This window comes from Xenopus laevis, chromosome 3L (genome assembly GCF_017654675.1).
Source record: "Xenopus laevis strain J_2021 chromosome 3L, Xenopus_laevis_v10.1, whole genome shotgun sequence".
NCBI lineage: Eukaryota > Metazoa > Chordata > Amphibia > Anura > Pipidae > Xenopus > Xenopus laevis.
In genome coordinates, this window is record NC_054375.1 from 14,827,508 (window position 1) to 14,852,325 (window position 24,818).

Below are 24,818 nucleotides of genomic sequence, written 5' to 3' on the forward strand. Positions count from 1 at the left end.
AGAAGGGAACAAAATGAATGTGTGTTGGAAGAGACTGGGTGGGAGTAAAGAACTATAGGGAGAGAAGGGTACAAAATGAATCTGTGTTGGAAGTGACTAGGGTGGGAATAAAGTACTATAGAAGGGTACAAAATGAATCTGTGTATGAAGAGACTGTATGGGAGTAAAGTACTATAGGGAAAGAAGGGTACAAAATGCATCTGTACTGGAAGTGACTGGGGTGGGAGTAAGTTGGGGGCAAGAGGGAAGACTAATGCACACATGGGAAACAAGATGGTATCCCTGACATCCATTGAATTCCCACTGTAAAATCAAGTACAGCTCTGATGGTACAATCCATAGAGAGATCCATATTAATGTGCTGGAACCCATATGGACATACAAGTCTTGGTATCACAAGGAAACATGGGTTGCAGACCGAAACAGTTAAATACAAGGCTTAATCCAGACCCTGAGTCTTAAAGTCACCTGAGGGTAATTGGGCACACACACCCAGCCAATCACAGCTGACATATCCTCTGCATGGTGCCATATTGCTCTGCACAGTGCTTAAAGGCCAATACTATTGCCACAGGCATGGTATTAGAATGCTCTGCACAGTATTAGAATACTCTGCACAGTATTGTAATGCTCTGCTGGGTAACATGTTGCTCTGCAATGCACTGCAAGCTGCTCTGCCAATGAGGTGAAGGTGCAAGCTCTGCAGCCCAGCGCAGAGGGTCCTGTTCCAGGAAGGGCGGATGCTGTGTGAGCAGACGCCTTGACTCGATGCTCCGCTCACACACACCTGAGGGGTCTGATGAAATGACTCTTCCCTGCTGGGCGTGGGGATCCATTCTGGGACACATCAGTGCCTGGGCCTGTGCAATGACAAACAGCAGCATGTTAGGGGGGGCATAGGAGAAAAGAGAACAAAAGCCATTAGTCTTTATATTGCAGTTACCCTCCACACACTGCTGTTTGACAGTTGCACTTGCAGCCTAAAGGCCTTGAATCATAAATCTAGACTTGGGTGCCACTTCCCAAGCAATCCATTGGTGCCACCTACTTCTGAGATTGTCAGTCCTTGTTGCCTAAAATGTCAGAGTATTGTGTGCACCGAAGCTCCTACACGAGTGAGCACCTGGAACTCAACATTCCGGATGACTTGAAAATCAGCAAGCGAAGTAACAAAGCACTGGAAAAAGCAATATGCTTATATCCATCTTGTTCAGCTAGAGCACAATACACAGGAATTGTGTTGAATATTGTATCCTCCTATAATTTTAATTTACAAAATTATATATTTACAAATTATTATATATTAATATAAAACACATATATTACCACGATGAGAGCCGTATAAACAAACCCCCTCCTTCTCCCAGCTGCAGAATATGTCAGGTTTTCAGATAAGGAGGAGTTCACTATACAGAGGATTTATATTTGGACTAGCAATTTGATTAACTCCTTTCTCTTCCGCTCACAGGTGTCAGTATCAGCTTTGTTTAAGTGCAAGAAATAACTCAAACCAGATATTAAATAGTTAAAAAAGAGGAATAATTTCCCATTAGAATAAACCAGTAGCTGCAGACTAAGGGGCCCTCCCCCCCTCCTAAAATGCTCCCCATCAGCTGTCACATTCCTAGGTCCCATTGGGATTCCTGCCTGAGGATGATGGACCATTAGGGGATTATCTTTCCTATTGCTTCTCTGTACTAACATGGAGCCTGGACAGCTTGCTAGATAGGCTTTAATTAATTTAATAACTGACAAAAGCAAAGTGAGGTTTATAGACAAACCTATCACTGTAAGCAGATATAAAAGATGATAAATAACATCTAGCGACTGCTCACAGCCAATAGAGAAACCCATGAGTATGGAATATATTAAACACATGAGACACAGGTAGGAGGCAATTATCGGTGTGTGTCCTACAGGTAGATATTTGCTTGAATGGAATTTTACCTTTGATATGATTGGGGGGTTTGATGTGCATCTGCTGCCTGGAGTCGTGTCTGACAGTGAGCCACAGCCTGACTCCCACTGTGTTCTCACAAATCCTTTCAGGTGGATTCCGACTGCAAACACTCACTCTCTTTGATAGAGTTCTGCCAAGCTCCTGCATTCCCTCTCAGATCTCCCGTAGTCTGTCTCAATGTGCCAAGTGTCTCTGTCTGATTTATAGAGAACTTGCTAAGGGGGAGTACAGCGAGAGGGGAAGATGGAAGAGAAAAAGTGGTGCCCTGTTATTTCTAACTATCTTTCATCATCAAAGGGGGCACAATACACCTTCAAGCTCAAGCAGGGCCTGGGGTGGGTGCAATCTGGAAAAATTCCAAACCAGGCACGAGTCCTGCAGCTGGTCAGGTGACCACAGAAGTCTATGACCATAAGGGAAGGTCATGGCTGTTCTGCACCTTGAAGTGACATCACTTCTGATTCATTGTGACGTCACTTCTGTGTTCCAAAACCCATTGGAAGTGCCGGGAGTGCTTCCCAGAAAACCCCCTGCAGGTTGAGTTTGGTAGCATTTCCGAAGCATTTTATAGATCCAGGCTGGGTCAGAACCCATCAAAAACCCTCTGCGGGGCACATATTTAAACATCTTTTACAACCCTTTTGTTTAAACTTTTTCTCTGATCATTGTAATACCTCTTTCGCATTCCCTTCTCTTCCTTATTCTCCTTCATTCTCTTCAATCCCATTTTTCTTTCTCTCCTATTTCCTTTTGTCTCTTTCCAAAAGACACTGACCTTTATTTTCTGTTTCTGCTCCAAGTATTACCGAAATGGTTTTGCTCTATTTCATTGTGCTGCATCTTGCAGGTTAATTACACAATAATAACAGTAATAGGGAACTCAGGTTTTATCTTTAATGGGGGGTAAGAGAAAATAGAGGTTAATTAACAAACTCCTTCTCATACACCTTGGCAGTGCTGCTGAGTATGCATAATGTACCATAAGCGCTTGGGGAATAGAAAGAGGTGAAAAGAGAAGGTTGCACTATATTAATGAATCAAGCGGATTTAACTTCCCTCCCTGGGAGACAAAATAACCAGCTGGATCAATATGAATACTTCTCCCCTAAGGAAATTCATAGGAAGTGGGTTTCTGGTGTATTGGGATCACTGTATCAGCATCCCTTGGCACAAAAGGGATCTGATGCTCTTTATTTATTTATTTTTTTACTAAACTACAACACCCATCACACACTGACTGATTGGACACATCACTTCATAAGCCCCAGTGGGAACTGGACAATAATGAGACCAGTATGGGGAAATATGTTTTCATTCAGAATAGGTTTTTTTTCATGAATATGCCATTATAAATGTGATTTTTTAAGTTCAGCTTTTTTTCTCCAGATTTGTGTCCTACTTAGCTCCTAGCAATTTTGCAATGTGCTATTGGTCATCCTGTTGCAGATCCAAGAATATCTCAGTTAGCATATCAGTTCTAACCCAGTATCGATCCCTGAATGGCTTTTAGATCTAATATCAACTACTGTCCTTTAGTCTGAGCTTCTAGGAGAGTAATACGTTTCACTCCAAATCATGCTCAAAGTAGCCTTCAGGGTTGGCTTCTTAAAGAGTAACTGGTTCTCATAACAAATCTCTCTTAATGTGGCCTTAAATCTGATCCTCTAGGGTCTAGCCCTCATCCCAAACCTCACTGAAAGAATAGGCTAAGAGAATAATTAGTCCTTATTGCAGATCTCACTTGTGGTGCCCTTAATTGTTGGTTTCAAGGAGTAATTAGCCCTCTCCCCAAATATTACTTAAATTGTCTTTTAGGCTTGGATTAGTGTAGGGTAATTGTCCCTCAGCCTGACCTCACTAAGGATATATTTCTGGCCTAGTTTCCATTAGGCTTGGATTCTAAGATACAAATCTCCCATAAAGTATCTTTCAGGCTTGGTTTTAGCCAAAAATTGAGCCCTCATCCCATATCCAAATCTTGCTCAATGTGGCCTTCAGTTTGGGAACTTGGAGAGTAATTTGCCTTCATCTCAAATCTCAAAGTACCCTTCAGGCTTGGATTCTAGAAAAATAATTAGTCTCCATCCCAAATCTCAAACAAAGTGTCCTTCAAGCTTGAAGCAATTTTAGGAGAGTAATTAGGCTTCATTCCAAATCTCAAAGTGTCCTTCAGGTTTGGATTCTAGGAAAGTAATTAGCCCTCATCTGAAATCTTAAAGTGTCCTTAAAGGGGTGGTTCACCTTTATGGTACCTTTTAATTTGTTATAGCTTAGCCAATTATACACAACTTTTCAATTGGTCTTGATTATTGCTTGTTTTATAGTTTTTGAATTATTTGACTTCTTCTTCTTACTCTTTCCAGCCAATGACCCCATCCAAAAAGCAAATGCTCTGTAAGGCTATAAATGTATTGTTATTGCTACTTTTAAGTGCTCATCTTTCTATTCAGACCTCTCCTATTCATATTCCAGTCTCTTATTCAAAAGTTTGCAATTTGCTGAAATTGCAAACTGGAGAGCCACTGAATAAAAAGTGAAATAACTCAAAAACCACAAATAAAAAATGCTTGCACAGAATATCACTCTCTACATCATACTAAAAGTTATTTTAAAGGTGAACAACCCCTTTAGGCTTGAATTCTATAAGAGTAACTAGCCCTCATCCCAAATCACAAACAAAAGGTCCTTCAGGCTTGGATTCTAGGAGAGTAACTAACCCTCATTAGTGATGGATGAATACATTTGGCAGGCGCAAATTCACGGTGAATTTCCACATTTCACCGCCGCAAAACTGCAGCAAAAATTTGTCAGCGAAAAATTCACCACGTCAAAATTATTCGGACACCTATTGACTTCAATGCATTTCGATAATTTTTCTCGTTTCGCTAATTTCCCAGATTTTTTCGACGAAGCGAATTGGGACAAATTCGCCCATCACTAACCCTCATCCCAAATCCCAAACATTCAGGCTTGGATTCTAGGAGAGTAACAAACACATCCAAAATATCACTAAAATATATCTATTTTATGGACATCTTCCTGAGCACACAGAAGATTCCTTCTCTTCTTTTTATAATGGCAATCCTAAAATATCCTAAATCCTAAATGGTAAGGGTTATGTGCCCAAAAGGCTTGAATTATAGGAGAGTAATTAGCCCTCATCCTAAATCACAAACAAAGTGCCCTTCGGGTTGGGATTCTAGGAGAGTAATATGCCCTCATCCCAAAGTGTCCTTCAGACCTGGATTCTTGGAGAGTAACTAACCCTTATCCCAAACCTCAAACAAAGAGTCCTTCAGGCTTGGATTCTCAGAGAGTAACTAACCTTCATCCCAAATATTGAGCTGAGAGTAACAAACACATCCCAAATATCACTATAATGTATCTAATTTGAGCAGATCTTCCTGAGCACACAGAAAATTACTTATCTTCTTTTTATAATGGCAATCTTATATGCTAAGTCCTAAATGGTAGGGTTCAGTGGCCATAAGGCTTGGATTCTAGGAGAGTAATTAACCCTCACCCTAAATCACAAACTAAGTGTCCTTCAGGTTTGGATTCTAGGAGAGTAATTAGCCCTAATCTCAAAGTGTCCTTCAGACCTGGATTTTTGGAGAGTAACTAACCCTCAAAACATCCATCTAATGATCACTAGGGGTGCTGCTGCTATTACTCTCTTGGGATACTGTTTGTATTACAGTTACATATGCAAGTAATACACTATTCACAAATTAAGGGGGTTATTTATCAAAGTCCAAATTTATCTCAATATTTTCTGCTACAAACTCAAATCAAATCCGTTGGGACAAATCCTTTGGACTTTTCCATCTTTGGGGTTTAATAATTCCGAAAAATTTATGATTTTTTTAAAAGTCCGGTTTTATAAAAAAAAATCATAAATTTTTCATTATTTTTGCATTTGGAATTTAGTAAATAACCCCCTAAGTATAACATAAACACACCTGAGTTTTTGGAGTGCGGCAGGAAACTGCAGTACCCAAAGGGAAACTGGCATAGATTTGGGGAGATACTGCTTGGAGATTGTGTTCAGGCCAGAATCTAACTCAGGCCAGCAGTACCACCAGCAGTGCTAAACTCTAAGCCACCATAATAAAAAAAAAATCTTGCTAGGGCGGGTAAACTTGCTGCATAGATTCAGAATTCACTGCAGAGTGCGCTGCTTTGTAACATATTGTCCCCTTGCCATTCCATGCACAGAATTACATAATCTGCATTATAAACCCCATGACCCTGACTGTAATTGCTCAGCACACAGGGTTCCGAATACTGCCAAGAAGAGAACTGATATAGATACACAAATACAAAACTGTAACTGCAGATGATGATCCCTGAGCCATAATGAACAGCAGGTGGCGCTGTTGTTTTTAAAATCATCATAAGCAATGAAAAAAACTGCTAATATCTGCTGAAACTGGTGGGAAAGAATGAATGAATTAATATAAATTACAAACGTGCTCACAAGAGATACAGTAGATATCAGGCAGTGCCATAATGAACGCCTCCTCGAATGAATTGCTTTATTTAATTATAGCATTTAACTAGATGCTTCATAATATAGATAAAGAAAAAAAACCCTACACGTATCTAATTCAACCTTTTGCTCAACTCCTTCCTTCCTTCTAGATGATTGAGAGGAAGGTGAAAAGCCCCATCTATGGCTGCTGTCTTGTGTCAAAGAAGGGGATTGGGGGAATATTCACTCTTAATGGCAAAGAGTTAATGGCTCAACATTGCACAAAAAGTACACATTTGAAAAGCCAGTTGCTAGAAAGACATCTGACCCTTCCTTGAATCCATCTCATGTATCTGCCAGTATGATCACTGCTGGGAGCGAATTCAACAGCATACATGTCTACAACATTGCTACACAGCTATCTCCAGTGTAACCAATCCCAAATAGGCCACCTGAGATCTTCCATTCCATACGATCCTTGATTACCGTTCAATATTTGTCCAGATCTCAGGGTCAGCTGAGCTCAGAATGTCCCTGGTTCCTTTATATACATTGTTTCCATGACTCCCCCTCCATCTGCATCCCTGCTCCCTTTATCTTCTTGTAATGGCAGATGTTATAGAAATGTCTGAGTTGGTGCAGGAATTTCTCATTAAGATTTGATGCGTAAGGGCCAACAGGGGTGGAAATGGAATTGCCAATTAGGTGGAAGACAAAGGAGAAGAGGAATAGTTTATGGCCCTCATACATATCACAAGGGGCTGCTTGGGTGGAAAATGCTGATATAAAACTAACAACCTTATAACAATTCCCAGATAGTTTTTTACCCTTAGACCAGTGCCTGCAAAGCTTTCAAATTTAAACCACAGATGAAGGTCCAACATTTGAGGGGTATTCTTACAGGTTCAATCTTTGGACTTCTAGAAAAAAATTGGTTTATCAGTCATTCAACCATAGTTCCAAGAAAATCTAAGAAAGTAAATACATATTCCCCAAAAATCTCACCCTAACTAACCTTCATGCTGGGTTTTCAGGCGTATCTTGGACACTAAATGCCCACTATCTCCAATTCTCACCCTTACTAGCAACTGTAATTGCTCCAAAACCCCCCAGGGGGGTGGAGAGCCCAACACTTTGGCAACCACTGTCTTATGTTGTGGTCTTCATCAACTTCTAGCAATGCTGGGCCTCTACATTGGACTATATCAGAGTGTTCCCACTGTCAGGGAGCCGGGAGCTCCCTCCAGGGAGGTTGTCTGGATCAAGGAGGAAGCCCTCTTGAGGGAACAAGGTCGCGGTATCCAAAGGGTTAAACGGAGAATAGTCAGGATCAGGCAAGAGTTCACAGGCAGGCAGAATACAAACAAAGTCCAAAGTCCAGGCAAAGGGTCAGGATACAAGGCAGGAACAAGATTAGGCAATAAGGCACACAGGAAACCCAGGATATGCTTCAGGAAAGTAATCCTATTCTTGGGCGCCATTCTGGCGTCTAGTTGGCGTTTTTATTTTCAAATTTGGCGCCATTCTGACGTCATTGACGCTCTTGCGCCGACGTCGGCGCGCTGACGTCATCGCCCGGCGCCGCTACCCACGTGGCGGCCATGGGCGCCGCCATTTTGGGAGCGACGCCGGCGAAGATGGACGCGCCGCCCGGAGCTCCTGGGCCTGCTCCGGGCGGCGATCGTTACAGTACCCCCCCCCTCACGGGGGGCCTCTGGACCACCAGGACTTGGCTTCTGGGGAAACTTGGAATGGAACTCCCTCACCAGACGAGGAGCGTGAACATCACGGTGTCCTTCCCAGGAGCATTCTTCAGGGCCAAAGCCCTTCCACTGAATGAGGTACTGAAGGGACCCTCTGGAGATTCTGGAGTCTAGGATTTTCTCCACCTCGTACTCGAGTTGACCCTCCACTGAGATGGCAGGAGGAGGAGACTGACCGCCAGAGAACCGGTTGGTGATGGCGGGTTTCACCAGAGACACGTGGAACACGTTGGGGATTCTCATCTCTGGTGGAAGCTGGAGTCTGACAGCCACAGGGTTGATTATCTCCAAGATGGGAAATGGTCCCACGAATTTTGGACCCAACTTGGGAGATGGTATCTTCAACCGGATATTCCTGGAAGAGAGCCAGACATTATCACCCACCTTGTAGAGAGGAGAGGATCTTCGACGACGATCCGCGAAAGTCTTATGAACAAGAGCACTCTTCTCTAGGTTCAACTTGGTCGCAGCCCAAATAGCAGACATATGGGCTGCGGAGTCGTCAGCAGCCGGGACGTCAGATAGCACAAAGTCTTGGGGAAAAGCTTGAGGATGCTGACCATACACCGACATGAACGGAGACCTTCCTGTAGAGGAATGACAAGCATTATTATGAGCGAATTCCGCCCATGGGAGGAGATCAGACCAGTCATCCTGGCAGAGGGATACGTGGTTCCTCAGGAACTGCTCCAGGGCTTGGTTGACACGTTCAGCTGCCCCATTCGTTTGCGGGTGGTATGCAGATGAAAACTGAAGAACAATTCCCAGGTCTTTGCATAAGGAACGCCAGAACTTGGCAGTAAACTGGGTGCCTCTATCGGAGACGATCTCCACCGGGAAACCATGCAGGCGGAAGATGTACTGGATAAATAGCTGGGACAACTCCACCGCAGAGGGCAACTTCTTCAGAGGGATGAAATGGGCCATTTTGGAGAAGCGGTCAATAACAACCCAGATCACAGTATTCCCACCGGAGGGAGGAAGTTCGACAATAAAGTCCATAGAGAGGTGCGTCCATGGACGAGAGGGTACCGGCAAAGGCTGTAACAACCCACTGGGGCGGGAATGGCTAGGCTTAGAAGTGGCGCAGACATTACAAGCAGCCACAAAGTCCTTTACATCCTTGCGGATATCAGGCCACCAGACTAGGCGCCTCAAGAGTTCAAGGGTCTTAGCCGAACCAGGATGTCCAGCTTGCCTGGAGCAGTGGGTTTGTTGCAGGATGGCCAGGCGAAGTTCTGGAGGACGAAGGCCATGCCAATCGGAGTATCTTGAGGAGCCGAGGACTGCCCAGCCAGAATCTGGTCGGCAAATTGGGGATACAGAGAGGCAATGATCTTGACTGGTGGAATGATTGGTTCCTGTCTCTCAGGGTCACGGTCCACCGGAGTGAAGCTACGAGACAAGGCGTCGGCCTTCAGATTTTTGGAACCTGGGCGATAAGTCAAAACAAAGTTAAATCGGGAAAAGAAAAGGGCCCACCTGGCTTGTCTGGGATTTAGCCTCTTGAGGGACTGTATGAACTCCAGATTCTTGTGATCGGTGAAAATCTGGACAGGAATTTCAGAACCCTCCAGGAGGTGACGCCATTCTTCAAGGGCAAGCTTGACTGCCAAGAGTTCTCGATTCCCGACGTCATAGTTCTGCTCTGCGGATGAGAACTTCTTGGAGAAAAACGCACAGGGGTGCAATTTTCCATCAGAGGAATGTCTCTGAGACAGGATAGCTCCGGCTCCGACTTCAGAAGCATCAACTTCGATGCAGAAGGGTAGTGCAGGATTGGGATGTCGAAGAACAGGAGCGGACGTGAAGGCCTCTTTCAAGGACTGAAAGGCTTCTATAGCAGATGGAGGCCACAGGCTGGGTTTACCCCCTTTTCGGATGAGGGCCAGGATAGGTGCAATGCGGGAAGAGAACCCCCGGATGAACTGTCGATAATAATTACCAAATCCGATGAATCTCTGGATTGCTTTGGTACTCAGTGGGAGAGGCCACTCCTGGATGGCCGACACTTTCACGGGGTCCATCTCAAATCCCTCTGGAGAGATAATGTATCCTAGGAAGGGGATCTTGGATACCTCGAAAACACACTTCTCCAACTTGGCGAAGAGAGAGTTCTTCCTCAGACGAGAGAGTACCTCCTTCACCTGGGAGCGATGACTTTCAAGGTCCTTGGAAAAGATCAGGATGTCGTCCAAGTATACGACTACGAACCTTCCTAGGAGATCTCGGAACACATCATTCACAAACTCCTGGAAGACGGCAGGGGCATTGCATAGGCCGAAGGGCATAACGAGATATTCATAGTGCCCATCCCGAGTGTTGAATGCCGTCTTCCATTCGTCACCCTCCCGGATGCGAATGAGGTTGTAGGCCCCCCGGAGATCCAACTTGGAGAAAATCTTTGCCCCTTTCAGCTGGTCAAAGAGCTCGGCAATCAGGGGCAGAGGGTATCTGTTTTTCACGGTGATCTTATTCAGACCCCGATAGTCTATACAAGGCCGAAGGCCTCCGTCCTTCTTCTCCACGAAGAAGAACCCAGCCCCTGCAGGAGAGGTAGAAGGGCGGATAAACCCCCGCTGGAGATTTTCTTGGATGTACTCCTTCATAGCGGTAGTCTCTGCAGGAGAGAGAGGGTAGGTGCGCCCTCTGGGGGGCATAGCTCCAGGCAGGAGTTCAACCGGACAGTCGTAGGAGCGATGTGGGGGAAGGAACTCTGCAGACTTTTTACAAAACACATCGGAAAATCCCTTGTAAGTGGAGGGCAAAGTCTTTAATTCCGCAGAGGAGACATTCACCTTCTCGAGGGGTTTTGGCGGAAGGCAATGTTGCAGGCAAAATAAACTCCAACGAGAGATCTGCCCAGTGGACCAGTCTATGGTGGGGTTATGCAGACGTAACCATGGAAGACCCAATATCACTGGAGTAGAAGGACAGGGGATGATGAAGAATGAAAGTTTTTCTTGATGCAGCGCCCCAACTTGTACAGATAGTTCCGCCGTGAACTTTGTGACGAATTCAAACTCCAGGGGTTTGTCATCTATGGCAGTAATTCGCAGGGGAGAAGACAATGGAAGCAGAGGAATCTTCATGCGTTCGGCAAAAAAGGCATCCATGAAATTGCCATCCGCTCCGGAGTCGAGGAAGGCCCTTTCGAAGATAGACTTACTTGCCAGGTGAATCTGCAAAGGAAGGAGAAGCCTGCGTGAATTTTCTTGATACTTCTCCAGAGAACCTCGAGTGATGCCCCCTACATGAGAAACCTGAGACATACCTCGGGGTACAAAACTCTTGGCTTTGGCAGGACAGGCGTTGGCAAAATGGGAATGCCCACCACAGTATAAACAGAGACCTGCCATACGTCTTCGGAGTCTTTCCTGCTCGGAGAGGCGAGTCTTTCCTACTTGCATGGGTTCCTCCAAGGGAGATGTCGACACATGGGTCACAGGAACAGCGGGTGTTTGCAGAATCGGCCTTTGAAAGCGAGGGGCCAACATGGGAGAAAATCGTCTACTGCGCTCTCTCTCCACCTGGTGCTCTCTGAGACGAGTGTCCACCTTAATGGATAGAGCGATCAACCCTTCCAGGGTGTCAGGAGTCTCTCTGGAGACGAGATCATCTTTGATGCGGATGGATAGGCCTTGGTAGTATACAGCCTTGTAAGCGTCATCACACCAGGAAGTCTCCGCCATCAGTGTTCGGAAGTCTATAGCATACTCATTGACACTGCGGCTTCCTTGCCGGAGCTGCAAGAGACGGGCAGGGGCGTTCGTAACCCGACCTGGAGCATCAAAGACTATACGAAAAGCTTGGAGAAAGTCTTTAACATCAAAAGTCAGCGGGGAATTCTTCTCCCAAAGAGACGTTGCCCACTCCAGTGGCTTGCCTTCCAATCGAGACATCACATACCCCACCTTGGAACGCTCGCTTGGAAACTGTGTGGGTTGGAACTCAAATTGAATTTGGCATTGCGTGGCAAATCCCCTGCAAGCTTGTGGGTCCCCACTGAAACGAGGGGGAGGTGGAATGCGAGGCTCACCTGTCGAGTAGCTTGTGTTCGTGGGGGCTGCCGCCATGGGGGGATCCCCAGTAGGTGGAGCAGTGGAGGACGCAGAAGGCACTTGAGCCAGCAGGACATCGAGTGCTTGCCCAATGCGAACCTGCTGGTTTTCGTAGTCCTCCATGCGGGATGCCAGTCCGCGGAGCGCTCGTCCGACATGAGGTGTGGCTTCCTCAGAAGGATCCATGGCCCAAGAATAATGTCAGGGAGCCGGGAGCTCCCTCCAGGGAGGTTGTCTGGATCAAGGAGGAAGCCCTCTTGAGGGAACAAGGTCGCGGTATCCAAAGGGTTAAACGGAGAATAGTCAGGATCAGGCAAGAGTTCACAGGCAGGCAGAATACAAACAAAGTCCAAAGTCCAGGCAAAGGGTCAGGATACAAGGCAGGAACAAGATTAGGCAATAAGGCACACAGGAAACCCAGGATATGCTTCAGGAAAGTAATCCTATTCTTGGGCGCCATTCTGGCGTCTAGTTGGCGTTTTTATTTTCAAATTTGGCGCCATTCTGACGTCATTGACGCTCTTGCGCCGTCGTCGGCGCGCTGACGTCATCGCCCGGCGCCGCTACCCACGTGGCGGCCATGGGCGCCGCCATTTTGGGAGCGACGCCGGCGAAGATGGACGCGCCGCCCGGAGCTCCTGGGCCTGCTCCGGGCGGCGATCGTTACACCCACTAAGGGTTTTTCTGTAAGAGAGATTGGGCATTCTCCCCAAGTCTCAACCTAGGTGGCCTTCAGGCTAATGCAACCTTACTAAAGTTCCAAGCCATCTCAGTAGGGCCAGTGGTCTTAGATCAAATGTCCATCATCCCCAATTCTCACCATAACTGGCTTTCATTCTGGGCTTTCAAGTTATCTAGTAGGAGAGTGACCATTCTCCCCATTCCTCACGTGAACTGGCCTTCAGATTAAGACTCTCCCCTCCAAGTCATCCCAGTAGATCTAGTCCTACTGTTTGGGAACCACTGATTGTGGCCTCTTCCTGTAATGCCAGGGCCCCCACATATCTAAATCAGCATTTATTATTATTCCCCCCTGGTAGAGTTCTATATGGCATCTTCATGGATTCATGCATCTTCATGGATTACTCTTTATTTCAGATTTATTCTTTTTGTAAAGGTACATCTTTGTAAAACCAAGGACAAAACAGGAATATTCCTATTGAAGAACATGAAAAATCATGGATATGCTCCATAAAGAAGCCCACAGAAGATCGATAATCGTTACAGTTACAAAATATTATGTAAAGGGAAAATAACAGGCCACAAAGGATATACAGTCTCAGACCATGATATGGCCCGTTGGCTTGACATGGATTTGGAGTTAAATTGAGCCCTAATATCTACAAACTCACCTTGGTGGAGATGGTTTCTGCTCAGCATCGGCAACGGGACAGCAAAACTGATGCAACACAGTCTCATTTCTGTAGAGAGAAGAAAGGCAGCATTTTAATTCTCACTTTTACCACCAAGACTCATCTTTGAAGGGCAATCATTTCCTCATTTTTAATTCCATCCCAGATATTCCTTGCTCATCCTGCCGTTTCAAACTTGCCTAAGCAGCCATTGCCTCACTTCAAGCTCCTTATCACTGGGAACCAGGCTTCTGATATATTTATAGTCCAAATAAAATTTCCGGAGGGGTTGTGGCCTGATGGTCAGGAGTGATAGGATTTAATTTAGGGGTGGTTACCCCATAAGGTCCATAGTTGGCACTACAGGTTTTGTTTCCAATAAGGATTAATTATATTTTAGTTGGGATCAAGTACAAGCTACTGTTTTACTATTACAGAGAAGGAAATTATTTTTCAAAAAGTGTAACGGAGACGTCCTTTCTGTAATTTGGAGCTTTCTGGATAACGGATTTCCGGCTGATGGATCCCATACCTGTATTTAGTATGGTGCATAGTTGCCTTTTAAACATCGCACATTGCAAACACAAGCCCCGATGCATTTTGTTCCACATCAGTGACCTCTTCGAGACCCAGTGATTTGCAACCAGTGCTGGAGGTCTCATGAGCGCCGCTTGTAAAATGTAACCCAACAATCATATTAAATACACTGCCCATTAAATGGAATGGAACCTCAAGCTTCACTCGTTCCCATAATTCTTGTTCACTACGAGCGGAACATGATGTGCAGAGCAAGTTGATTGTCGCTAAGTGCAGCTCTGCCGGTGGGGTGACAGTCTATAAAACCGACAGTTGCAATCATCTGTGCTCTTAGATACCGTAGGCAGTGAGGCACATGGAACCGGTGCTCTGATTGATCACAATCCGTATTTGCTTATTTTGATATTGATTGCCCCAACATGATAAATATGCAGGAAGACATTATAGGTCAATATTGATTTATTTCAGGGGTTCATAACCTTTTTTTCCAGAGGACCCAAATAAAGTCTGGGGGTCAGCTTCATGACCCAAAACACTGGGTTAGAATTCACGATGCCCTTTGTTGTTGTACTATTGCTTATATAAGCAGAACATCTCTTTCTTTATAAAATGGAGTCATCGAGAGAGCACAGGCCCAATTTTGGGGATGATGGGGTGGCACTGGGGGTGAGGATGGCCAAAAAGCGTAGAGATTTTGTGACTGCATCTCCCAGCAAGGATGGGGACCCATAGAACCAGCTATGTATGCCTAGTGCATAATCTGTAGCTAGTTCCATAGCAGGCTAGAAAAAGTGTCCAAGCTACCGGTGAGCTGAACTACAATTCCCTGACAGGGTCCTTGGAACAGCAGGTTGGACATATGTCTCTATTCGACACTAGTCAGTACAACAAGCAACTTATGCAACTGTAGCATATTTTTGCCCTATTAAAATACCAGATTCCATGTGGTATCATATAGCTATACTAATACAGGAGCTGCCTTCATACACACAGCAGGCACGGCCCCTTTCCATTAACACAAATAAGCAGGCACTCGCTCTAACCCTCACTAATTAAACCAGACACCAAAGGTACCAAAGGTGAGAATAGGCAGGGACCGTATTAAAGCTCAAACCCAAGAGATAGAGTCAATAAAAGCCCTTTGATGCCTTTTGCGATGGGATCATGGCCTGTCTATCATTTCTATACTCCCGGCTGAGCTGCTCTATCTGCAATTAAATCCTCTTTCTGTCCCAGTGATTCTAATGAATAAATTACACTTCTGCATGTCCCTTTGCACTCGCAGGGGCCAGTCTCTGCTCTGTTACTTATTAAGGTCATGACATTTCTAGGCAAGTGAAATAGGTCAGCCAGGGAATTCTGGGAAATGGCCAAGGGCTGCTATTCAGTATCTCCTGCACTGACCTATAGGGCCCCAAGCAATATGAGCACACTGAATGGGCACAAATAACATAAATTGAACGTCTTCTATAATACTGTAGCTGAGCTGGAAAGAATTCCATCAGTGTAATGTCCATACCAACACAAAAATACAGAACACATAGAAAATTCAAGTGTTTAAAGGACATATATATGCTCAAATCAAATAAATATAAAATTGTTCAGAATTCACTTGCAGTTTCCATTCATCTTTTTTCTAGTTTTCAAGATATTAGTATCAGTTTTTACACTGCTAATATAATGAAAATGAATAACAGTGCCACCTGCTGTTTATTTCTGCCAGGGAAGAAGAAGATTTTCCTTGACTACTTGGTGGTCAGACTAGTGGGAAACAGACCAGCAGTTGGTGCTGTTGTAACAAAATTCATTCATATTAACAGTACCTATATCCCTTAATATTGTGGAATTGAAAGAAAATAAATAATGAATTTATTATTTTAAAGGTTTACTTGTCCTTTAAGAAATCCAACTGGTCTCTGGAAGTGGGGCTCATTCATCAATGATTGGCACATTTGTAAATGGTTGCTATGGGTAGTAACCCATAGCAACAAATAAGGGACTCTATCTTAGTAAAGAGAAGATACAATTATATCTAGAATTATAATCTCTTAATTTAATGGGATAACTTTTATCCCCCCTCTTTACATGGGCCAATAAGCTGTAGAGGATTCTGGGAATTGTAGTTAAGCTCTAGCTGAAATGCAGTAGGCTGAAGAGGTGCTGGTGTAGACAGATAAGAAATTGGGGCAGCCAGGAGATGATTAGTGCAGGCAGGCTAAAGAGGATCAGCGAGGGCATTAGGGATTTGGTGAAGAGGCACAATGAATAAACTCTCCTCTGGGAAATGTTTAGATCTTGGCTGAGCATCAGCCGAAGCAAAAGGCTTAGGTATAGACTCCCCAGTGGGGGGGGGGGGGGGGGTTGATGCTGCTAACTAGGTGCAGGGGAACTGAGGATCACACTAGATTCTGATATAAAGGAGATATACCTGGTGGTAACATGAATGTATCCTATTGTATCTCTCTATACAGACTATAAACAAACTTAGGGGACTGTTCCTGCTGAATTGTGTTTAGTACAGAGGAATACCTATGCTGTCATAGTTGTATGGGATCTCTCTGTACAAACTATCAAACTATGAGCAAACTTAGGGGACTGTTCCTGCTGAATTGTGCTTAGTACAGGGGAATACCTATGCTGCCACAGTTTTATGGGATCTCTCTGTACAGACTATGAGCAAACTTAGGGACTGTTCCAGCTGAATTGTGCTTAGTACAGGGGAATACCTATGCTGCTATAGTTTTATGGGATCTCTCTGTACAGGCTATGAGTAAACTTAGGGGCTGTTCCTGCTGAATTGTGCTTAGTACAGGGGAATACCTATGCTGCCATAGCTGTATGGTATATCTCTGTACAGACTATGAGCAAGTTTAGGGGGCTGTTCAGTGGTGGAACTATCGGGGGTGTAGAAGGTGCAGCTTCACCATGGACTGTGCCCTTGCACCCCCGATGGGGCCCGCAACCCAGCAGAGAAGTTAAAAGTAAAGTTGTTTCCAGATCGCTGGGTTATACACTGCACGCTCTTCCGGCGGCTTGCTGTGGTGCATTAATGTTAGGAGCAGGAAAACCAAAGAGCAAATTTGCTAGGACATTCATTCCAAGGTTCCTGTAATGAGTCGAGCAAATCTAATGAGCACCTGCCATACCTTCCTAAATTACCCCATTATGGGATCTGATCAGGCACCAAGTTCGATGGGGGCGCTCAATAAATGGGTCGACTCAACTGCCACTCAGGGGATGGGCAGACAGGCCATAGAGTTCATTTATTTCAGTATAATGTAAATCTCCCTCCCATTCAGTAACCATAAGGGGCATTGATAGCTAAGAGTAGACAGGGTGCAAGAATTGGTGCAAGAATTGGTGCAACAATTTACCCAGAATTCTAGCATCACAGTGCCCACTGCAAAAAAGTGTGTGCATGCTGCTAGGCATAAGGGGTACATATTACTTGCCATATGAAAATGACACATACTGCATATATGACACACATGTTTTACCATTTTAAATCAAAGGAATACTTCCCCTTTCCCCCAATAAGAAAACTTGAAGAAAAAGAAAAAACAATAACCATTCCCATCACATTAGATGAGCTGTTGTATGTTTTTTTGCTAGACCTACAACCCCTTGGTTTTATACATGGAATTGCCACGTGCCATCTTGATATAAGTTCTGGGGGTAGTTTACATGGAATTGCCACTGCATTCACTCTGCTTAGTGTTTTATGGGCATTATAAATTAAATTGCATCAGTGCCTTTTTTTCAGAACACTGAGATACTTTAGAAAGACCTAAACTAGATGCTTAGCTATCTATATATTCAAAGTGGGCATGGTCTAACTTCTGCAGTAACAGCCCCTAAGTTTGCTCATAGCCTGTACAGAGAGATCCCATAAAACTATGGCAGCATAGGTATTCCCTGTACTAAGCACAATTCAGCAGGAACAGTCCCTAAGTTTGCTCATAGTCTGTACAGAGAGATCCCATAAAACGATGGCAGCATAGGTATTCCCCTATACTAAGCACAATTCAGCAGGAACAGCCCCTAAGTTTGCTCATAGTCTGTACAGAGAGATCCCATAAAACTATGACAGCATAGGTATTCCCTGTACTAAGCACAATTCAGCAGGAACAGTCCCCTAAGTTTGCTCATAGTCTGTACAGAGAGATCCCATAAAACTATGGCAGCATAGGTATTCCCCTGTACTAAGCACAATTCAGCAGGAACAGCCCCTAAATTTGCTCATAGTCTGTACAGAGAGATCCCATAAAACTATGGCAGCACTGGCATCCCAATAAAAGCACAATTCAGCATGAACAGCCCCTAAGTTTACTCATAATTTTATGAGATCTCTCTGTACAGACTATGAGCAAACTTAGCGCAAGCTTTTCCTTTTGTAAAGAATACCATTTATTACCCAGTAACAATAACAAGTATAATTGCAGTTGCTGGGATCCTCTGCTCTGCTTTGTACATGTGCGTGACTTGGGATTTCTGTAATTCAGAGATTTCTGATCCGCAGCACTGCACAACTGTGCTTGAAATTGTATTTATCTGCTTCCAGTCGTTTTGGGCTCAATGTGGAACAGCTGTGTTTTTTTAAAATATCAAATTATTTCTATAATGCAGTTTTTTTTTTTTCTGCAGTTCCCATGATTTTGTTTGTTCTTCCTTGCGCATTACCCATCATACCCAGCAATTACCCATCATATTCCTCATCAGAAAATACCCTGTTATGTTAAATGTGTATTAAAAAAGAGCAAAATAGGTTATTGTGTGCCCAGAACATTCCTTCTCTGTATATTTGTATTTATACATATGGGAGGAGGGAGGTGCCATATTGATTCCCTTAGACAGTACAGTATGAGGGAATAGCTTATTGTGTGCCCAGAACATTCCTTCTCTGTATATTTGTATTTATACATATGGGAGGAGGTGCCATATTGATTCCCTTAGACAGTACAGTATGAGGGTATAGCTTATTGTGTGCCCAGAACATTCCTTCTCTGTATATTTGTATTTATACATATGGGAGAAGGTGCCATATTGATTCCCTTAGACAGTACAGTATGAGGGTATAGCTTATTGTGTGCCCAGAACAGTCCTTCTCTGTATATTTGTATTTATACATATGGGAGGAGGTGCCATATTGATTCCCTTAGACCAGGGATCCCCAACCTTTTGAACCCGTGAGCAACATTTAGAAGTAAAAGGATTTGGGGAGCAACACTAGCATGAAAAATGTCCTTGGAGTTCCAAATAAGGGCTGTGATTGGCCATTTGGTAGCCCCTATGTGGATTGTCAGCCTACATTGAGGCTCTGTTTGGCAGTTGACCTGTTTTTTATACAAACAAAACTTGCAAACCAAAACTTATTCAAAAATAAACACCTTCTTTGAGGCCACTTGGAGCAACATCAAAGGGGTTGGAGAGCAACATGTTGCTCACGAGCTATTGGTTGGGGATCACTGCCTTAGACAGTACAGTATGAGGGTATAGCTTATTGTGTGCCCATAACATTCCTTCTCTGTATATTTGTATTTATACATATGGGAGGAGGTGCCATATTGATTCCCTTAGACAGTACAGTATGAGGGCATAGCTTATTGTGTGCCCAGAACATTCCTTCTCTGTATATTTGTATTTATACATATGGGAGGACGGAGATGCCATATTGATTCCCTTAGACAGTACAGTATGAGGGTATAGCTTATTGTGTGCCCAGAACATTCCTTCTCGGTATATTTGTATTTATACATATGGTAGGAAGATGACATATTGATTCCCTTAGACAGTACAGTATGAGAGTATAGCTTATTGTGTGCCCAGAACATTCCTTCTAGGTATATTTGTATTTATACATATGGTAGGAAGATGACATATTGATTCCCTTTAAGGGTATATCATATTCAAGGTACTAAACATTCTATTCATATTGATATATTAGAGATTTTTCTTAGATCAGTGGTTCCCAGACAGTGGTACTGGCAGTCCAAGGGGCAGGGTGCCAATGAATAAAATGGGTGCAATCTCCCATATATTATGCACCCTGGTCGTGTAGGACTTTGTGATTACTTTAGGTTTCCTTATCGTCCATGTACATTTAGTGCATGCTAATTGAATTCATAAATGAGACTAAATGTCTCCTCTTTGTCCTGCACCTTGGGTTCAGGCCTAGTACAGCAGGGTGTATGGGGGTTTATAGATGACATCCCTGTATTTCAATTTCTTACTCTTGCCTTTAGGTAATTTCCATTGTGACACAGATCAATCTGGAATCGAGCCCACGAATAACGAAACGTGCCTGTGGCTGCCAAGGGACAAAGCACTGACCCCTCCCATTGTAATCACAGATTCGATTGCTAATGTCTATTATAGGTTAACGATTCTGATCCGGAGCCGGCAGCCACTCACTTGATAAAAGAGGTCAAGCAGTTAACCGGTAACCATCGGTATTACGTAATCCCCCCCACCGCCAACAGTGACTAGAAAAACATAATATGTCAGAGAAAGGTTCTGTTGCCATAGCGACGAGGATGTTCTTTACAATGTCATTATTAACATGCTGCTTGGGGGGTTTCTTTGGACGCAGCGAGTTCCTACAGAGACATGAGTGTACGTGTTTGTGTGATTGTGTAGCGCGCTTAATATCATAATAACTGTGGGATTTCCGCTTCAGAGCTCAGCCTGACAGGATAATCTTCTCTAATTACTGAGGGAGAATCCTACGGAGTGGGAGGAGGTTAATTACTGGGGCATAAGAGCTGACCTTTCTATTAAAGGAAGGAGGGAACTACTATGGATATCACCAGGGAAGCGCCGCGGGGATGGCCAAAGAAGGGAATCAGAAAGAATGAGAGGGATGAGGCTGGGTAAAACAGAGCCATATGTCTCCATACACAGGTTGGTTATGAGTTACATAGACATGTATATACAGCAGGCAGGGAGGAGGATCAGGGCTCTCCCTCGGTCATTGTGGATGCCATGTTTAAAGATGGCAGCTTATTGGCCTGTACCTGGGGCCAAACTTCAACTTCCCCAACGCTATCTGTCCAGGGCTTTGTCAGAAATTGATTGGGATGTACAGAAAATTCCATGGGGTGGTTCTGTACACTCCTTCCAATGATCAGCAATATGGAGAGCATTTAGCTAAATCCCGAGGGAAGTCCAAAGAAAGGCTATAAACCCAGAAAATGTTTTACTGGATGTCGGCATCAATGAATTTACCAATTCACTCCAGTATTTTACCCCTACTCAAGGCCATAATGCAATTGGACCAACGCCTGCAGAAGTTTTACCATTTGCCCCATGACTTAGTTTTAAATTCATTTATCTTCAGACACTCAGGTTTAAAATAAGGCCTTTTGAGTCATGGTCCTATTTTCCCATATTTCCCCCTATGCTTGCATAACCAACAATCTCTTTATTGCAGGGTGTGTCAAGTTCTACTTGTTGGAGTTGGTGCATCCTCCTGGAAGAAATGGGTAGGACAAGGGAAGGAGAAATAGGTTAAAAAGAGAGAGAAACAAAAAGGAGAAAGTGAAATTGGGCATAAGAAATGGAAAAAAGAACATTGAAGAGAAAGAGAAAAAAGTTAAAGAAGAGGCAAAGAAAGGGGAAGAAAGTGACAGAAGCACAGTGAGACAGAAGGGTAGAAAGAGGGAGACAAAAGTGAACAAAGGAAGAGAAGAAGATAAGAACAGACAGGAGGATAAAGATAAACATGGAAGGGTAGGGAGGGAGAAGCAGATGGCAAAGAAAACACAGATGAGGATAAAAGAAGGAAAGCAGAAATAGACAAGAACGCAGAAATGGGGAGAGACAGAAAAAGATGGAAGAGTGAGATACAGATGACGACAAGAAGGGAAAAATTAGGAAATTACAGACAGAGAGAAAAGGGAGGATAAAAAAGGGTAATTAAGTGGCAAATGGCAGAAGCAGAAAAAGATAGGAAGATAGAAAAAGGTTAGGAGTAGAAGACAGAAGAAGAGAAACTAGAGAGAGATATAGAAGTCAGATGGGAGAAAAGAGTGAGAAGGGGTCAAAGGTAGAAGAAAAGAAAGAAGAAGAGAATGGTAAGAGACAGAGAGACAGAAGAGGGGAGAAGTAGAAAAATAGACACAAAGGAAACATGAAAGAGAGGGGGCAAGGAGACAAAACAATGGGGGAGAATAAAATTGAAAAGAAACGTAGGTTGAAGAGAAGAGTGAGAAGGTGGTGCCCGGTGTCATGTTTGTGGAGGGCCCTCAAGCCCAATAGTGGGTCGGAGCCAGGCAATTTCTCGCCATAGCAGCATGCAACACAACAGCTTTATTCACTTTGCACAGAAACCCCCCCACAAAGCACTTTGCCATGAACATTAGAGCTTCCCATTACTCAGCAAATTACAGGGACATGCACCTCCACTCAGGTGCAAATCCCCGTGCTGGCTGCATATGCAAATGCAAAGACACAGGTGACAGACAAAAATTACTCTGCAGACACCGCACTGCTCTGCAAACAAGAAAAGAGCTCTGCTCATGACAGGCATACCTAGTGCTGGGGGTCACAAATGCACCTAGCTCTGCAAGGCTGATACACTAAGGTCCCCCAGAGATGCAGAAGGCGAGCCATATTGCTCTAACTGATTTGGGGAATTCTATATCAACAGCAGCTCTAGTGCCACTGGTTGGGCCAGCCCAAGGCCCTTACCCAGACCCCTGTGAACAACTAACTCATTTAAGCAACTGAAACATGACGAGGACAGATACAAAGCTATTATAAAAATAACTATAGCGCTGAATGGTCAGGCAAGATGGGCCGACTAGTTCTTTTCTGCCATCAGATTCTATGTTTGTGTATGTCCCAGTCCCTGTCCAATTACAGGTTAAGCCGGGGATGCTGATAATATCACATCAGATAAAGCTGTCTAATAAACAGGAGATAATCCCATAGTCTTTTCCGCTGAATTTTCTCCCTGCCATCCATTATCCTGTCTAAGTACCACCCCTGCTGGATCTTTGGGGCAGATAAACCTGGCAACATGCCCCTATCTGTGCACATAACAAGCTCAAGGGCATTGCATGTAGGGAGGCAGCTGTGACCTGATTGTAAGCTCCTGTTATTGGTCCAGAATATCTCTGTCTAAACCCTAGCCCCCTCTTCCCACCAACAGCACAGCCGTGATGCCCCTACCCCACGCACTCTGCTCTCTCTTGCTAATAAATTCCCCCCTCTCCATGACACTGATTAGTTCTGAGGATTCTAATGCTGTTTCTACAGTGAGGAATGCCAAGCAACCTTCCCACTCCATGTTAAAAAATAACCCATGTGATTCCCCAGAGACCCCCTGCTGACACAAGCTTAATTCTCCACAAGATGCCTGTCTATACATGAGTTTTATTCCCCTGCAAGATCCTTGTTTATTGCACGGAGGTATTATTCCTACCACTGACTCACTTTTTTACCAAAACAACCTGCTGTACTAGAATGTCTTGGGGGATAAAATCCGATGCCTGTTCATATGAGTGCAGTTCAGGTGCTTCCCATTTATTTGAATAGTTGGTTTGGGGCCGGTTTTGGGATTTTCTTTCCTGGAGAAATGCCCAATGTGCCAACAGCATAAGGAATAGTGGAACCTGCTTATTTTGCCTTGACATGTCATTCAGCACCACTAACAGCACTTGAGGAGGTTCAGCACCACAGACAGTGCTCATTCCACTTCTACCACCACAATCAATCCCTGTTAATAAACCAGTACAAATGTAATACCCCTGTGCATCCCCAAATGCCTGCCTAAACTGCAAACTCCCCACAAAGCCACTGTCCATACAAACATGTCATCTCCCAGCCCCCTAAACAAACATGGTCAAAAATTCCAAAAACTACAGGACACCTACACACTTTTGCAGGGATGGTCTGCTCTGCCAGAGGATCTCCCAGTGGGCTCTGGACCTACTGGGCCCTAGTATTCCTATATTTCCCAGCTTCAGAGTGAGGGGTCAGGTTACACACACCTGCCCCATGGGCCCCCAGCTGCAACACCCCTCCAAACCCTTCCCTCTTGCCAGCACATACTTTCTTTTATCTGCTCTTATCGATTGGGGAGGGAGGAGGTTAGGGATTGCACAGTCTAATGTGGCCATGGGGAGCAGTCTGGGCCAGGTCCACTGGTTTATTTCCCAGTGTCCCACCAGTCAGTGGCATAACTACTGGGGGAGCAGGGGGTGCAATCACACCAGGGTTCACTCCCCCTCAGGGCCTGCTGGAGATGGCGCCACTGCAAAAGTCATAAGGAAACCACACATTCTTTACCCAGGCCCAGGAAGAGGGTAGTTGCGTTACTGCCACCAGCACAGTCTAACTCTGATGACACCTATTATATTTAGTCAGTGTCGGACTGGCCCACCGGGATACCAGGAAAACTCCTGGTGGGCCAAAGTGTCAGTGGGCCCTCATGCTGCTTAACGTTTGGCTTATTTCATGGCCATTCCCTATTATATGAGAAGAAAGAGGCTAAATAGATGGAATAATAGATTACAGTATGTAAAAAAAACAAACTAGGAGAATAGAGGTTGATTGAGGAGATGAAGAATATAAGTACTGAGAGTGGGCCCCTGGTCTAAGGTTTTATGGTGGGCCCCTGGTCTAACGTTTTTGGGTGGGCCCCTGGTGTCCCAGTCCGACACTGTATTT

General features: G+C 44.4%; 1 protein-coding gene across 8 annotated transcripts in view; it reads right to left on the reverse strand.

Moving 5' to 3' along the window:
- Nucleotides 1-24,818, reverse strand: part of iqsec3.L (IQ motif and Sec7 domain 3 L homeolog) — a 63,952-nt gene that overhangs the window by 26,263 nt on the left and 12,871 nt on the right. For 7 of the 8 annotated variants that reach the window (XM_041585956.1, XM_018241147.2, XM_018241148.2 and 4 more), the window contains exon 2: nucleotides 13,611-13,679. In XM_041585956.1, coding sequence (XP_041441890.1) covers nucleotides 13,611-13,679 — 69 coding nt within the window. Of the gene's footprint in view, nucleotides 1-787; nucleotides 861-13,610; nucleotides 13,680-24,818 lie in introns of all 8 variants that reach the window. The other variant, XM_041585958.1, reaches the window with a different exon arrangement.